Source organism: Tauraco erythrolophus, chromosome 11, assembly GCF_009769465.1.
Source record: "Tauraco erythrolophus isolate bTauEry1 chromosome 11, bTauEry1.pri, whole genome shotgun sequence".
Classification (NCBI taxonomy): domain Eukaryota; kingdom Metazoa; phylum Chordata; class Aves; order Musophagiformes; family Musophagidae; genus Tauraco; species Tauraco erythrolophus.
In genome coordinates this window covers 17,255,087-17,272,132 of record NC_141475.1, presented here as the reverse complement: position 1 = coordinate 17,272,132, position 17,046 = coordinate 17,255,087, and the positions used below count along the sequence as shown (strand labels likewise).

Genomic DNA, 17,046 nt, shown 5'->3' with positions numbered 1-17,046 from the left:
CATGAAAAAAACAGAGAAAATATAAACAGGGCCCAGCAATGTCTAGATTCCAGTGAGGTATGCTAGACTGTGTACAGGGGGAAACTGAGGCAGTTTATGTTAAAGCACCTGTACTTCCAGCTCTTATAGAAAGCTGCAAATGCTCCACACATCTGGAAATGCAATTCTTCCAGCCCAGCTTCTATTTAGGACCAAAATGAGATGTTCTAGTTCCCTGTCCTCTGTATTTGCACCTTCTGGCCTTACAAGTGCCTCCTGCAGCGTCACTCATCATGAGCAGCGATGGAAGGGAAGACACTTCACCAATTCCAGCCAAAGGCCCAAACTCAATAATTAAAAACATTGCAGAGCCAAGGGTAAAAACCTAAGGATGCAAAAAGATCTCACCTGCGATAGCTTCGTAGAGGCCAGCCTTATATTCCAGGTACTCGTGCTCCTCAAATCTCTGCGGTCCCTCGCACATGATCTGGCAATCTTCATCCTCGGAGTAGTACCCTTTCAATGCGCGCTCCAAGAAGTCAATGGCCAGCTCATACTCCCCCTTGTCATAGTGCCTTACCCCAGCACTGTAGTCCTCCTGCAAAGTGGGTCGGCAGAAAACAGGACCATGAGCAGCCTGTGCTGCTCAGACCGCAGCACCCTGCCCTTGTACAAGCAGGCAGAGGCAGAACGACCTCCCATGGTACCTACGAGGCATATGTGGTTGTACCAAACCACATTTAAGCCATCAATGGACTTTTGGACTGGTGGAATCTTGTAAGCCTGCCTAAATGCTCTTCTGAACTCCTCCATACTTAGGGCACCGTCAGTACCACTGCTGGATTACACATTAGGTGAAAATCTACTCCTTTTCTCTGTTTGAACCCTCCTACCCAACAACGCTGAATGCCAAGGGGAAAGACTGCACTTGACCCAGGCAGATCTGTCTTAGAACCTCCATTAATTACACCAAATGGCCACTTCTCCTTCCTTGTGTCTTGTGGGAGAACCCAGCTCAAAAGGAACACACATAAGCCAAGATCTGTCCGTCAGTGCCCATGGAGGCTTCCATCAACGCTGCCTGCTGGTACGTGTTCACAGCCGTGGATGACCTCAGAGTTCCCTGAAGAGAGGGACTACGTTGGGGACGCAGCCATCAAACAAACAGCAGAGAGTGCCTTGGAAAAGCAGGAGCTGGCTTGCCTTAAGGGAGAGCTCCGAAAGGGAGAGTTTGTTCTGCTGTGCTGTAATATGCACCTCAGCAAGAATCTCCTCACTAACAGATGACACTCTCCTGGCCTCCTAAATCTCTTCTCTCCAGACTGCTTGACATTTAACCTGGGCACCTTTCTAGCTCAGACTCACCATGTGCTGTCTGGCCTCCCGGTCAATCAAGCTGACCTTCCCTGCTGTGGTCTTGTAGTTCTCGATGTCCTGCTGTATCTCCATGTGCTCGGGGTTTGCCATGAAGAAGGTGTGAGCTGCGTTTGCTGCCTCCTCCAGCTTGTTCAGCTGTAACGAGATAAGAAAGACCAAGTGAGCTGGTGATGCAGGACAGTAAATACGGCAGTCTATGCTGCACCCTGTGACATCTATCCTTCTGACACCCTTTTGACACCACTAGGCTGGGCAGTGATGGGATAACCAAGGAAAATCTGAAAGCAGAGGTTAAAGAAAATGGCTGAAATGAGAGGAAAGCCCCATTCAAGGAAAGTCAAGAGAGCAGGAGTTCCCTAGAGGCAGGCAGGTCACTCCTCTGTCTGTGACATGGTCTGTTGGCAATGGGGTCCAGCCTCTCTTCCAGCTGCACATCCTCTGAACTCAGCTGCTCCAACCCCCTGCACAGTCCCAGATGGAGAGACGGTCTCATGAGATATGAGATGAAGAGAAGAGGGGAAAGTAGCTGCTTAGACTGCTCTCTTTACAAGCCTTGGAGGCTGAGCTATGTCCAGGCTAAGGGCTTCTGCTTGTAAACTATTAAGCTCAGCTTAGTATAGCTGCAAAAACCCAGACTCTGCTGATTGTGGCAAAGATATAAAGAGTTTATCTTGGTATATCAAGTTACTTTGGATTTAGAGATTCAGAACTGAGACCAGATATTAGTTTCACCCTGGAGAAAGCCTCCTGAACAAACAGAAACGCTAGTGCTGAACACACCCACAGCAGCTGCCGGGAGCATGGGGAACACGACAGATGTTCAGGTGCAACATCTGCATGACCTAGCAGGAGAGAAGCCACTTCTACAGCTAATGCATGCACTCCTGAAAGAAAGCCAACACCACTGAGTACCAGCAAGGTGCAGAGTCAGGCCCCTGGGATATGTCTGCAGGCTGAGCAGGCTCACCCAAGCTTGTTAGCCAGGACCAGGCTAATGCTAGCCCTGGCAAGGCTGTGTCCAAGTGTTCTTGACAGCGAAACCCACACCGTGCCCCTGCCACTGCTGCTAGGCTCCTCCTGAGGCACCGGAGCCAGCCGGCTCAAGCATGTCTACCCTGCACTGCTGCCACGGTATGGCAGCTCATCTGCAGAAACCTGCACACTTACCCACCAGGCAACCCGACCAGCAAAATGATGAGAACTGAAAAAGAGACCTGCAGAGAAGCAAGAGCTTCACATCCTGTTATCCTATGCCTGGAGTAGGGCAGAGAGGCCATGTGAGGTGAGGTGAGGCCATGGCTGCCCTCAAGACCCTGCTCATCCTGGGAGACAATGGTGGCTTCCTCGGGGCTCCTTAACCCTGGATTAATATTTGCATGAACTTCATGAGCATTAACTACAGCTTGCCTTTCAGCCAAGCCATGAGAAACACCCAAAACCTCTTTCAGTGAGCCCCTGTGAATTGCCTAGTACCCTGCATTTCTCAGGGGCTCAGAGAGGGTATACAAACACTCATCCTCAGCCACACATACAATAACTAGTTTAATCTCTGACATATGATTATCTTCAGAGATGTGGCTGAACTGTCAATTGTCTGAGTACCCACCTGGTCAACAGGTTGCTTGTTACCTTTGCAGAAGTGTTTGCAACCATCTTTAAAATTAAAATGCACATCCAATAGCACATGAACCAAGTGGGACTGACATCTGGGTGAAATCATGGGGCCTTCTCCTTGAGGGATGCCCCTGTGTATGTATCCTATGGCAATTTTGCATGTGTGGCTTGTGAGAGCTTTGTGGTGAAATATTAAGAGAAAAAATGTGAAGGATTTGATCAGGCCACTCGGTTGCAGCAACAGCATGGCAAGAAGTCCTCTTTTTATGAGCAGGAATGGCCAGAGTGGGGCAAGAGCAATAGCTTTGATTTAGCTGGGCAAGGAGAGTCCCCTTGGAAGCACCGAGTCCACACCAAATCACTCTGGAAATCTGTTCCTATTTGGAAAGTGGGGCTGTCTGCGTTAATCAAATGCCTCAGTTGTTTAACTGGCAGAATGATGCCTCCTTTCCTACTGCACGTAAAGCTTGGCAAGACTCAGGCAAATACCGGGCGAAGACATGCATTATTTTTGCAAGGTAACCTTCCCTAACGGCGCAAAGGAAACAGCCGGTGCCTTTTGAATCTCCGCTCCCAAACGCAATTTCCAAGTGGCGAATATTTAAAAATGACTGTAACAGGTTTTCTTTGGCTTTTCCTCAAAACAAGGTGGAATTAGAAAGTGCAGCAAGCTGCTGAAAACAGTTTTTGCGTTAAAAAAATGGGAGAGAAGGATGGTGGGAAAGGGGGGGAGAGAGAGATATGACAGTGATTGGGAGCCCAGCTTAAAGGGAAGGGAAGCGGGAAAGCTGTGGAGCACACCGGGACACACACCAAGCCTCCCGGCACACAGCAAATCCCCCTGAGAAGTGCCCCGCGCTTTCATTTGCGCTCTGGGGCTGTTTAAATCAGGACGAGTGCAAAACCAGTCTGCAGAGCAAACAAGGGGGCTACCGTGAGTCAAACCAGTGGCAACTGGAGACATCACAGCTGTTGGAAATCACTGGCTGAGCTTGATAGAGATGCTTGGATGATTCTGATCAGGAGACATTGAATGGGAGCACACACCCAAATCTATCAGGGAATTTGTGAAGTTGGCACTTTTATATCAGATGAGCCATTCTGGACACACTCTCACATTGCTCACTTGGGAATGGAGATGTTTCGAAAGCAGGTGCCCAGGCACATGAAGACTTTTTGGAGGAAAAGTCCAGCTGTCGCCACAGGGCCAGACCCACACCAGGCGGGTACTCTCCTAAACCCCATCTGCTGCTCCAGCACAGCCAAAATTGCTCGTCCAGTTCCCAGAAAGGCCAGAGCAGAGCTGGCCAATGAAGCACGCGTGAATACCTCCAAAAGGAAGATGAAAGCTCCAGTCAGACGGCATCTCAGCCCCATCCCCAGATCTGCCCTTTGAACAGCAAAGCACCGCTGTGCTGCGATGCCCACAGAAACGCAAAAAATTTGCCTCGTGTAAACATCAAAAGTTTTTCAGGATTAGCTCTGTGCTGACAACATATGCAGGGAAGCCAGCTTCTACTGCAAAAACAAGATCTATTCCAGTCCTTCGCTTGGAGTTTTCCTAAGGACACTACTCTCCAGCAGAACTACTCTCCAGCATAACCCTTTGGCTTCTCAAGAAGTGAGCAATATGACTGTAAGAATTTTTTATCCAGGGCAGCACAAAAAAAAAAAACAAACAAGCCCCTTCAGTGTAGAATTTTATTTTTTTTTTTAAAAAGGGACATTCCTATTGAGAAACATACATCCCATCCTGAAAAAGCTTGCCTCAACATAATCCCATCCTGGAAAAGCTCATCACAGCTGGATAGTATCTGATACAGGATAACAGACCAATCAGAGCATCTTATGATGGGAATTTTCAGGTCATGCTGAGTGTAGGTGGGACTGCCACTGCAGCTGCTAATTAGAGAGGTCAAGATGGGGCAAGAGGTTTGTTGGAGGCACATGAGCTGCTGACCTGATCCAGAAGACTGCTATTAAGCCACTATTCGAGCTGCTCGGGAGAACTGCATTCTTCCACACCACACCACAGATCTCTGTTCACAGACAGCATCCTGTCTGTGCAGACTTAAAAGAGACCAAATGGATCTGAGCAAGGGAACTGGTCCCTCGAGACACAAGCCACAACAATCTGTTGTGGGATGTCCTTTTGGTTCTTTGAGAATCCTTTGGTTCTAGCTTCTTTTCAGAAAGCTGTCAAAAACTGTCACAGATCCTAGGATGGGCTTAGTTCTGCCTGGGTAAAAATCCACTCGTGTGAGATAGGAATTGTTTCTAGACATAACAGAAAATCCCTTTCCCACCCTCGAAACAAGGCTCATACTGTGTCTAATCCTGCTGGTTCTTCACAGCAGAGATGACCTTTGGATTTAGCTAAGCAGACTCGAAGCAGAATGTTTCAACTCAACACTTTTCAATTTATCACATTCCATATTTGCCTTAGAAACATTCAAGTAACACAAAGAAGTCAACAGCTGCTAAGTTTGGGGGAGTTTTTAAGTGGATGCATGTATATAAAAGCAAATTCCTAACTGGTAAGACACGTTCAGAGACTAGCACTGATATTAATTATGAAACACTCTGGGGAAACTTTTGCCAAAACATTCTAAATTCACAAGGAGGAGGATATTTTGGTGTTTAAAGGTCTGGGCTGGGACTCAGGACACCTGGACTCAGTTCCTGGCCCTGTCGCAATCTCACTGTGCAGCCACTGGAAAAAAACATTTTGTTTTCTTTATGCCTGATTTTCCATTGTTTTAAATGAATAACAATACAAATAATAGCATTCCCCCCACAGGGTAATCATTTTGTTTACTTAGATGGCAAGCAACTCAGGGACCATAAGCATATGCAAGCATGTAACACAGGGGGATTTTGAACTTTGTACTGAATGAAAATCAGCAAGGAAAAGATGACAACTGTAGAATCACAACCTTAGTATGTGCTCTAATGGGGCTTGTTCACCCCACTGGAATGACATTGCTGGACTATCACTGCAGCTTTGCACCGAACTCTGTGTATTTTAGCCAGAGAGGAGACACGAAATCAGAACACCAGCACTGAGAGAGCCTCGGGAACACCCTGTCCATTTTGACCTTACCATGCCAAGAGCTAGAGCGAAGAAAGGGAAAATACAACATTCAAGTGCTTTCCGGGTTTTGATGCTGAAAAACATTTTTTTTCCTCATTCAAATGTTAGGAGTGTTTCATTTCACAGAAAAACAAGGAAATTATTTAAGAAGCAAAACCTCAGACTACAGAATTTCAGAAAACTGCAAATCATAGAATCATAGAATGGTTTAAGTTGGAAGGGACCTTAAAGATCACCTAGCTCCAAAACCCTCTGCCATAAGCAGGGACACCTTCCACTAGATCAGGTTGCTCAAAGGTTCATCCAACATGGCTTTGAATAGTTCCAGGGATGGGGCACCCACAACTTCTCTGGGCAACCTGTTCCAGTGCTTCACATCCTCACAGTAAAAGATTTCTTCCTTATATCTAATCTAAATCTACTCTCTTTCAGTTTAAAGCCATTATCCCTTATTATATGTCAAACGCCTGGTTTCATTCCCATCTGGGACAGTGCTGTCCTGGACTTCAATGGGACAGTGGCTTCCAACTTACAGCAGTGGCTTGGAATAGGAAGGCTGTTTTAACTGGAGCATTAAAAAGGACCAAGCACAGGCTGGAGAAAGGACCTTGAGTGAAAATCTTGAATATCACTATACAATCGATGCCAATTCTCATTGATAACCATAGAGAAAAATCCTTTAAGAAGCTTTCACAGGCAGCGTGATGAAACATACAATTTAATGTTAACAGTCCCTTAATGGTATATAGTCATTTTGGTACTTGTCAAGCTACGTATCAGCCAGTACACTCTATGCCAAGCAATCAGATTTGTACCTGTAAGGCCCCTCTCACCAACTTGCCACGCTTAGGAAATAAACTGTCTCACTGGAACGTGTCTAACTTGCTCTTTGATTTTATCATCACTTCAGCTGCTGCGTCCCTCAAAAAGAACACACAGGATTCACCTCATCGCTAACCCCCACTCGAAAACAGCGCGGACTGGCTCAGCTCCACATGCAGGCACCTGCGCTGAGTTCACACTTGTCCTCACTATTTGCAGACGCACGAATTCCAACCGAAGCCCCTCTCATGCCCGATGCTCAGCAAGCCTGCATAAACCTCTAGCCCCTTCCCTAGGAGACACACCACACAACAGCACCGTGGGTTTAGCTACAATGACCCTAAACTTGCAGTCCTTAAAGTTTGCTCTCTAGTGCTCGGCAGTGTGGATAAGGAACTGGAACAGGCGTTGTGCCAGCTCTGAGAGATGAGCATTGCACAGCTTTACAGTCTGCTCTTGCAGCCGGGGGCACAGTGGCCGTACCACCACCACTGCTTTGCTTACATCGAAGACTGACATAGTGCTGCTTATGAAGGGAAGCAGTTGTAGTCAGAACATCTACAGGTGTTCATGTGCTCCCAGCTCACGCTTAAGTTTTCATGGCAAAAACAAGGAAAAAAGAGATGCAAAAGTCAGAGGATTTTAGCAAAAATGTAGCCAAAGCAATCTCGATTTTGATTGTCTGAGACAAGGGGACACAGGGTATGATATAACGAAGACCTTCCACTGTTTTTGACACTGATTTCTCATTTCATTGAACATATTATCAGATATTGGCAGCTGCCACACATTCCGTGTGACTATCGTAACCCAATCTCTTTCTATATTAAGGTATCTTCAGCGCATAAGACACACTTTGAATGTAAACAACTTTTTTTTGGTGGGTAAGGCTTATGCACTGGAAAACGTGTCAGATCCCTCAAAATCCCAGCGTTTCTTGCCATGCCAAGACTGGACCTACCTGCACAAAACCTCAGTTAATTGCTGAGTGCATGAGCCTGGCGCATGGAGCTTGCAAGAAAAAAATTTGAAACCATTTAGCTGACCTAGAAACCAAAGTCTCAAACTTTCAGACAACTCCTGGTTTGCTGAACAGATAATGTTTTTTTTTAAACTTTTCCACAGCTCCACTGCTGCTGTGTTATATCAAAGGCTTAGTGCACTGGGCTCCACAGAGGAGGGAGGTTCTGGAGTCAGTAAGCACAGATAACAAGGGAAATAAAAGGTTCAGTGTCATGAAGGATTAATCTCGTTGTGTCTATGCAGAGTTTACTGCCTGGGCAAGTAGAAGCAAGCAGCAGTGAGATGGCTATAAATAGCATGTGACCTTGTCTCAACTATTTTATTATTGCAAATGAAAAAGGAAAAAATTCTCCAGAGAAGTTAATCAGGATATTTTCCCTCTGCTGATGGGATCGCACACTTGCAGAAGGATGCTTGAGCTGTCTGCAACCCAAGATGGCACCCGCTGACCCTGCAGAAACACTCAAATCAGAGAACACGGCAAGCATATGGCAGAAAAGGGCCTTTGTCAAGTGTAGGGAATAGGTACCAAGCGACAAAGACATGAAGCAGCCTTTGAGTTCACTAAAACACCATCCCCTGTTCTCCGAAGAGTTTACCAGTTTCTTGTCTTCCAACTCAAGATCAATAGTGCTGGTCTCCCCTCCTTGCTACTACTGTAATGAGGCGCAGGTTTGATGCCTTCCTGGAGGCTCCACATGCATCTTTTCAGAGGTCTCCTCCATTTTCAAAAGGCAAACAACCTCCAATGTGCTTTGGACGGTTCTTCTCAGACCACCCCAACGTGCCTCGCTGTGTGCTGCTGCTCACCAGTCGCTCTGGCAAACTCAAATCCAAACCAGAACAAATCTGGGGAATTGGCTCAGGGAAAACTTCTCATGAGAAAGGAAACTTCAGAAGGGTTTGGGGTTTTTTGTTATTCCAACAAGCAATTTTTCAGTACACAAACATATGTGGCTTGGTAGGTACATGGTCAAAAGAGCTGACTAGACATTGAATTAGTCTCCAGAAAGTGGCAGATGCTTGGAAATTTAAAACTAAACTGAACAAATCACTTCAATATTCTTCACAAAACAAATTCTTTCAATTAACCAAGACAGAAGTCAGATTTCCTAACAAATCACTCACTTGGGCCACGCTAGCAGTATTTTACGGAAGCATTCACATGTACATGCCGAAGGGACCAACTGCATCCCCCAGCCTGAAAAGGCCATTTGCATCGAGAAAGCAAATTAGACTGAGACACTTCCTTCCCTCTCTGACATGCTCCTCTTAAACTGTCACAGTCAGGTAAGAATGAAGATTTTCACAAGTTTCTGGCTGTGCATTATATGCTTCCATGCACACGTGGTGTAACAAACACTGCACAAGGAGCAGGACATTACTCACAGCAAGTAACTTGCAAAACCACTTCTCAACAGGAAGGACCCTTCCCACATAAATCTCGAACACACTGGGGCATTGCAGGATTCATCCACGGAGGAAGCAGTGGGAAATGTGTTTGTGTTTACTGAACCTTCGATTCGGCTGATTGTGAAAAACTCTCCAAGCCAGATTTTTGTCCTGTGTAAACACTCAGTTCTGTCTATCACACTCTGCTGACAGCTAAGTTGTGTGTGAAACAGCATTTTCAACGAGGAAAAATTCCTAGAACATACAATGTGGGCTCTCCTGGCAAAAAATAAAACCCCTAGAACTGGGTTTTAAAGCTTGGGCAAGAAAACCCTTGTCAATGGGACTCTTCCCTCTGTGCCGTAGACAGCAGCTGAGATCACAGACAGGAGCTGGCAGAACATGGATTTCAGCACACTACTCTGCACAAAAAACAGTCCCTTCTATCAGCTGGTAGCTGGCCAGTTGTCCCCCTCCCTCCAGATGCAAACACACAACCACACTGCCAGCCATGCCACAATCAGTGGTGCAAATTACCCTGGGCCACGGGAGGTCTCTGAGCAGCTCCTCTGAAAGCCATGTCTGGCTAGAAATGGATCCTTTCTCTATTTTTAAGGATGCCAGGATCATTGGAAAGCTAAGTAAGAGCTTCCCTTATAATTTCCACTAGAAGAGGTGGAATATATTCAGCCCTCAGGAATCTGTGCAGATGGTTATCCACAAGGCTCCTACACCCCAGAGTTTTCCTCAGTCAGCAATTACAGATAAGCCAGTGGCCATCAGAGATCAGTAGCACAGGAGGAGCCATACACTTAAAGACTAAAGACAACAAGCAGTGCTAAATACTAAAAGATGGGGAGTATAAAGCCAGCCAGGCTTTCCAGAGCAGAGGCCTTCTCATGCAGAAGTCTTTCCTCCTGTTACAGCATCCCAGCGGCAGCCCCAGTTGTTGCACACCTGGGAAATATCAGCCTGTGCTAATGAAATTGAGCAGCTGGAAACAAGCAGTACATGACTATCCCCGCCTCATGGACCACCAGCAAGAGTCCCGTGGGCCACAGCCTGTTAGACAAATAATGAGCTTTCACCTGATATATCATAGAGTCATAGAATGGCATAGGCTGGAAGGGACCTCATATCAACTGATATATTGACAGAGAGGCACGTAGCCCTCTGCAGAAAGTCTCGGAAATACCTGGGAGGAGAGAGGTGAATCTTACTAAACCCACCAGCAAGGAGTGAGGGAGCCCTTTGCCTGTGAAGGGAAGAAGGTCAAGGCTGGAATGCTTCAATCTGATTAAGGCTAAAACTAATGGCATGCTTTCAGAGGAAAAACAGAACAAAACAAACTTGGCGGGCAGTTAAAAGGGCTGAGGGGTGCATCATGTGAGTCAAGGGAGAAGCAGACAGGGAAGACAAGGGGAAGCATCTCCAGCAACAGACATGTCACAGGAACATAACAATATTCTACGTTTCCACAAAGTCTTCCAGCCTCAGGAACCCGAAGGCATTTGATTCGGGCCAGAAACAAAGCAAACTCATCTGTGATGAAAGAACTGCAGTGATGACACAGAGATGGAATGGGGGATACTTGGGAGAGGATCACTGGACAGTGATTTTTCAGACAGTGTTACGGTGTCTAAGATCCCAACACGAGTATAATCCGCAACACAGAGTCATTGGCACAGAAACAAACTTAATAGTGTTTATTCTAAGGAGGATGAAGGCCAAAGCACGCTGCACCACGTCTCTATCAAAAGACTTTCCATCAGTACAGGACTTCATTAAAACAACGGCGACACACAACCTCCTCTCCCAATGAGGGGATGAGACTCTCATGACTGAGTTGATTAACAAATACTACACAAGCGATGGTGAATGACCTGGGGGCTGTGCATGACAGGCTGATGCCATCCATGCGCCAAGAATGAGGCAAAGCAGCTTACTCCGGCAAACTTCCAGCCATCAGTACTTCTGCCTGGAAAGGATCAATGGCATTTCTCTGGTATGTTTGCAAGAATGCAGCAACGCAAATTGGAGACTGGACTCAAAATTAGCAGAACTGTGACATATTCTGTTTTCCAGATTCTGCGTTTTTCCTCCTTGTATTTATCTTCCCTCTCTGAGACCCATAAAGCAGCAGCTTTACAGTTTAAATGTGAATTTTCTCTAGCATCCTGCCTTCCTGGACATTGCAACTAGTTGAGCTGCACTAGTTGATAACATCAGGAACTGGGGCAGACTCCTAACCAAGCTGTCTCTGCCTTGGTACCTCTATAGAAATAATTACTAAAACACTCAAGAAAAACACAACAGAAAAATCCGAGACAAACAGGAAAATTCTTACAGCAGAAACTTTCCTCCCTTTCCAGGATTTAGCAATGGCTCAGCACCTTTTAAAAGAGTCAGACATGATGAGCTGTTGAATGCCCTTTGAGAGCCAAAGTTTCCTGTGAAAATGCATATGCTTGTCTGCTGTTACACATCATCATCCAAACAGCTACACATGCCTCTAGAAAACTCCTTTCTGAGAGGACACATGGATTACTCATGACCACCCTGGAGTCAGGACGCCACACTCATCTGGTGACAAAATGATACTCCTTTTTTGCAGCCCTCTTCTGACATAAACAGAGTTTTGTCAAATGGATTATCTAAACCCTGTCCCAAGCGTGAAGAATGCTTCTTCCTATCTCTTCCCTAAGCAACAGAAAGGTCATCTCCCACAGAAGCTACCGACCCTGACAGTGATTATGGTCTGTTAATAAAATAAACACCAGAGCATTTGCTTGAAAAGCAGAGTGCATAGCCCTGAGGGTGGACTGCAAACAGGACTGTGCTATCTGAGAAGGAGGTTGTTATCTCTCTCTGCCCTGAGCCACACCGGTTCAGCAAAGGGAGAAGCAAACAAACCGTAATTCCCAAGGAGAAAGCAGACTCATAGCATATCGCTGCATCGTCCCCTCACTCAAAACCCTTGACAGTCTTCAAGGAAATGGTTTTAATTATCACTTTTTTTTCCAGACACAATATTTCTGGAATATCCTTTCCAGGGCCCAAGTTATAAACGAATCACGACTCACAACTGCTGAATGCTTGGAAACCATTGTGATGGTGAAACATTAGGGCACTGCAGACCTGATTAAATAAATCATCACATCACTGTTCCAATTCAACAAGCATTTTGCAAAGACTAAAGAAGACCTACAGATCAGGGGTTGGCTGTCCTCACCATGAGGGGAACCGGCTGAAGCCACAGGGAAACAAAGTGAGCTTATGCCTTTGGAGAAAACTGCTGTCTTTGCAAAGAAACTTCTATGTTGATCCAATAGATTCACCACTACTGGACCAGCGTTGAGGAATTGCATTTACTTTCTGCAAGGAAGTAATGCTTGTAGCAAAAGGGAGGGAAGTGAAAATACATCTATAGTTCTGCGGTATAATCTCAGCTGGTCTGGAAAGCAAAGGAAAGGTCCTGCAAGGGGCACTACCTGCACAGGCTGCCAAGCTAGCTCAGGCCAAATGCTCACAGATCCCAGGAACCTTCCCCCAACAGTGGCCGGGTGGACACTTGTGGGCAGAGCGTAAGGACATGGCAGGTACACAGTGACCCTGGCACACAGGGTATCACCAGCAAAAGCAGAGCTTACAGGCTTCCTGAGTCAGGATTTGCCTCTGGACCACTGTGCTTAAAAGCCCCTGATGGACCTATGCTCCGGGGAGCTGTGTAAGCCTTTCCGGAACATATTTATACAAGCTGCAATAAATAAGGGATTTGGGAGATTTTAAGACATCAGTGTATTATTTTCACTGCAGTATATGCGTGGCTGAGAAAGACCTACCGCTAGGCCATGGTAGAATTGTCAGGATGTGGAGGCAGTTGCCTGGAAGGTAAGAGCCATTGCAGCAGCACTGCAAACTTCCTCAGGTTCCTCCAACATTTGTTACACTAAAACTCAAACCCATCTGAGTAACAGGGATGAGTTTTCCCACAAAAATGCATCTTCTGAAATGAAGGCAGACGAAACAGGGCAGGGGAGGGTGCCCACAAGCCACCCTCTCATCCAGGACCATAAGAGCACATCAGATCTCAAGGGCGCTCTCTTGGTGGACAGGATGAGTATGCTGACATGAGATGGACTGTGTTGGTTTCATAATGTAGCAACTGTTGGACATATACTCAGAAAAATCTGATCCTGCAAATCCTGGAGGAGAGGTCTTCTTTCTTAAGAGCTTCTGATTGCTGCAGCTGAGGCTGACACAAGGTATGAAAGCACACTGAAGAACCCACCTTCATGCACTTCCACCTTCAGTTTATCCAGCACTACTGAAGAAATATGTATTTCATTTGGAGAGGATGTAATTCTACCCTTGCAAATGTGACTCTTACCCTACTCCGGCTCCCCAAGCTTCAATGAGCATTGTGACTAATTTGAGAGAGGAATTGCCAGCTTTGAGAGAAGAGCAACACCAGTCTCCAGAATGACACCTCCATCACTCAGCCCAGGGGCATCTTACAGACAGTGCCTGCTGCTGCTCAGACTCTTGGTGCAGCTCCAGCATCTCCTGTGGAGTTACACCAGGGTAAATTTGGTTCTTGCTTCAGCAAGCGAGGCTGCATACCACTTGGACAACTGCCTCCATACATGACACACGCCACAAGTCTCAGCTGGATTTGCTGCTTCTGAAATGAAAACATTTTGCTCGCTTTCCCCAGCCATAGCTTGGTAATCATTACTAAACACTTATCAACTAGACAGCCTTCATTTCCTGAGAGCCTGGACCTAATTACACCAGGAAACGCTCCGCTTTTTCTTCAGACACTGAGAAATGTTGGTTTCTGAGCCCTCCTCTACAAAGTCAAACTTTACTCCAATTTAGTAGAGGGGAGAGAAAAAAGGCAGCCAAATCTCACAAGGCAAACTGCAGTGATTATTCAGAGATGCCCTGGCTTCACTCTACATCATTAATAACAACAATAAAAAATCACAGCTATTTCATCTCCCCTCCCTCCCTTATTAATCTTAGCTGAGCCCTGTGAGGCCCCTGCAAAGAGGTATCATTTTCCCTGGCTTGCAGGTAAGGAGTCCGACGTCTCATGACAAATCAGAACCAGATCTCAGGGTCACTGGCTCCAGCGCCATTCCTCAAAGGAGCGAAACAAGCCCCCTCAGCTCCGTTTCTTTATCAGAACATACGATCCAGCAGCGGGATGAAGGAGCTTTTGCCAAAGGCGCTGTGCACAGAGCAGCACTTTCAAATCCCTCCTTTGTGCTGGGGCTGGCTGGGATGTTCAGTTACAATTGGCTTGCTTGTAATAGAGCTTGGAATATCGCCCTCAAATCAAACCATTGGTTAATTATTGCATAAAAAAAAAGACCTACAAATGCACAGTAATGGAGTCAGAACACCAGTAGCACCAAATCACAAGATCTTCTGCTGCAGCAGCATTCGTTTTCTCCCGTGAGCCGCCCAGGAGCTGCCACCCGTCCCGGCGGGTGGCCAGGCAGTGGCTGCAGGTGCTGCATCTGATGGGGGTCACCTGCAGCAAACCTGCTCGGGGAAGAAAACATTAGGAAAACTTGTGGTAAGGGGTTGTACTTCCTCTGACCAACATTTCCAGGCAGGCTCGTTAATCCTATTATCCTGGTTTGAGAAAGAGCCTACAGAAAGGCAGAGCAGAGCTGTGGGCCCTCCCAATGCTGCAGTTTTCCCTTCTCAAGAGTTGGTGGAACGGCATGAGCGTCATCTCTCAGTTTGGCCAGTGCACATGTGGCCAAAGGGGTGACCCAGTGGCAATTCAGCATGTCTCTTTTTGAGAGCAAGCAAGAGATGTGCCCTCTGCAAAGGGCTGATCAGAAGCACATCCCACGTTTCTGACTCTGGGTTGCTCTCCTACAGGTACCTTCATCTTGCTTCTTCCTCGCAGCCAAAAGCTGGAAATAAGACACAGAGCTATTACCCTGGCCAAGAGGAGTTCAAGGACTGGACTCCTGGGGACTGGTATAATCCAGAAGGGAGGCTAGAGCATGAGAGCCAACCCTTCCCATTGATCGCTCCAGCACCAAACTGGAAGCACCAAACAGCCTGAATGAAAGAGTGCTGAATTTTCCTGTACCACCATCCTTCCTGACCTCTCTCACAAACACATTGCCACTGATGCAGTTTATTTGTAACCCACAGTACATAACTCACAGGGCTCAGAGATTGCAAGCACGTGCCTGCCTGGACTTCCCCTGGAGATCCAGCACGTTGGGGAAGAGCTGCAGGCTCAGGGTGCTCTGGCAAAGCACTTCTTACCCCTGGCACATATTAAGTCCTGACCTCGCAGCTCTGCCATGCTTGTAGCAACTGCTGTGGCCCTTCAGCAATGCGAGTCTTCCCATTTCAGGCCGGCAGACGGCACTTTTGGGAGTGCAGTGCTTAGCGGTAGGGGAAGAGCTCAGTCCTTGGGCCGGGAGGCTGCTGAGCCCCGACACCGTGTCCCACACGGGCTGCTGCTCAGGCACAGGGTCATCTGCAACAGCTGCTTGTGGAGCAGGACTTCAGAGAGACTTGTGTTCACCGCTGGAAGAAACACAGAGACAAAATACAGTGATATCTACGACTGAGCAGATAAACACTTGGCCTTCACAGATTCCTGTACAGGGGGCAGATACGGATAGAGCCAGACTGGATGGCAGCCACAACCTGGACAAACTTAAATGCATACAATGTTCAGCTCCAACTTCTGACACCTTCATGCCCTACTCGCTGGAAACCCTGTGGAGACCCACTCTACCACAATCTGCTTCAATTTAGGGGCTTAAAAGCATCCGCAGTGGCAGACAATCTTCACTGGTCTCCTATCCAAGCGCTGGCTCCTTAGTTTCTCAGCTCTTACTGGCACCAGGAAGCAACATCCTAAAGGATGCGTTTGTGTCACTTGTAAGAACACCGCAGGTGTTTATTCCATTACCGCTTGCTCTGCTCTGCCTGCCCGAGACAGGGAAAGCAGCTGCTTGGTGCGGCTCCAGCGAAGGATGGCAGCCCTCCGGAGAGGGAGCCCCGCCAGCAGCTGCAGGATGAACAGCAGCCCGGGGCCTGCGGGGAGCCGGACGCGAATATCGCACGGCGGCGTTCCTGGGCGGTGGCGTGTCTCGCAGGGATGCCAGCAGGGATTGCTTCCCTTCCCTCCAGCACAGGCTGCTGTTACTCACGGCACCGACACGTTCTGCATCCCGGCTGCAGCCCCACCACCGATGGGCTTGAGAGACGTTACCCGCTGTCTGGGGCAAAACTGTTTTCTAGTATGCAAAAAACGAGAAGCTGTCTGCCCCCGCTGAGGACACGGCTGAAGTCGTGCTCCTGCCAGAAGCCAGTGTTTTCCAAGCACTTCCAAGGGGAGTCTGCGTTTCTGCTTTTAATTCCTGGCTCTGGTTCTGACTTACTGGGAATGCTTCAACGAGTCACTAAGCGTCTCCATGACTCAGTTTCCCTGTTAAACAGAAGCACGAACCTTCTCGCCCTGGCTGCTGGGAGGCTGAATGACAGCATTGAAATACCTCAGATGATGTTTCAGGGCTTAAGACATTGCAAGATTTTTCTGTTGATCTTAAAATCATGCACCGGTCTCCTGTAAGAGCTCACTCAATCCTTATAAGTGGCTCTTTGTCACTGTTCCCACCCACACCCTGGTTCCTCTTTGAAAAGCAAATACCAAAAAAGGCTGTTTATAGAGACTGAGATCTAGAAAGGAGAAGTCA

At 47.2% G+C, this 17,046-nt stretch overlaps 1 protein-coding gene across 1 annotated transcript in view; it reads right to left on the bottom strand.

Moving 5' to 3' along the window:
- P3H2 (prolyl 3-hydroxylase 2) overlaps positions 1 to 17,046 on the bottom strand; it is a 73,173-nt gene that overhangs the window by 14,090 nt on the left and 42,037 nt on the right. Inside the window, exons 2-3 of the mRNA XM_086618280.1 lie at positions 1,345 to 1,491; positions 388 to 577 (exon numbers count right to left, since the gene is read on the bottom strand). Coding sequence (XP_086474406.1) covers positions 388 to 577; positions 1,345 to 1,491 — 337 coding nt within the window. The remainder of the gene's footprint in view (positions 1 to 387; positions 578 to 1,344; positions 1,492 to 17,046) is intronic.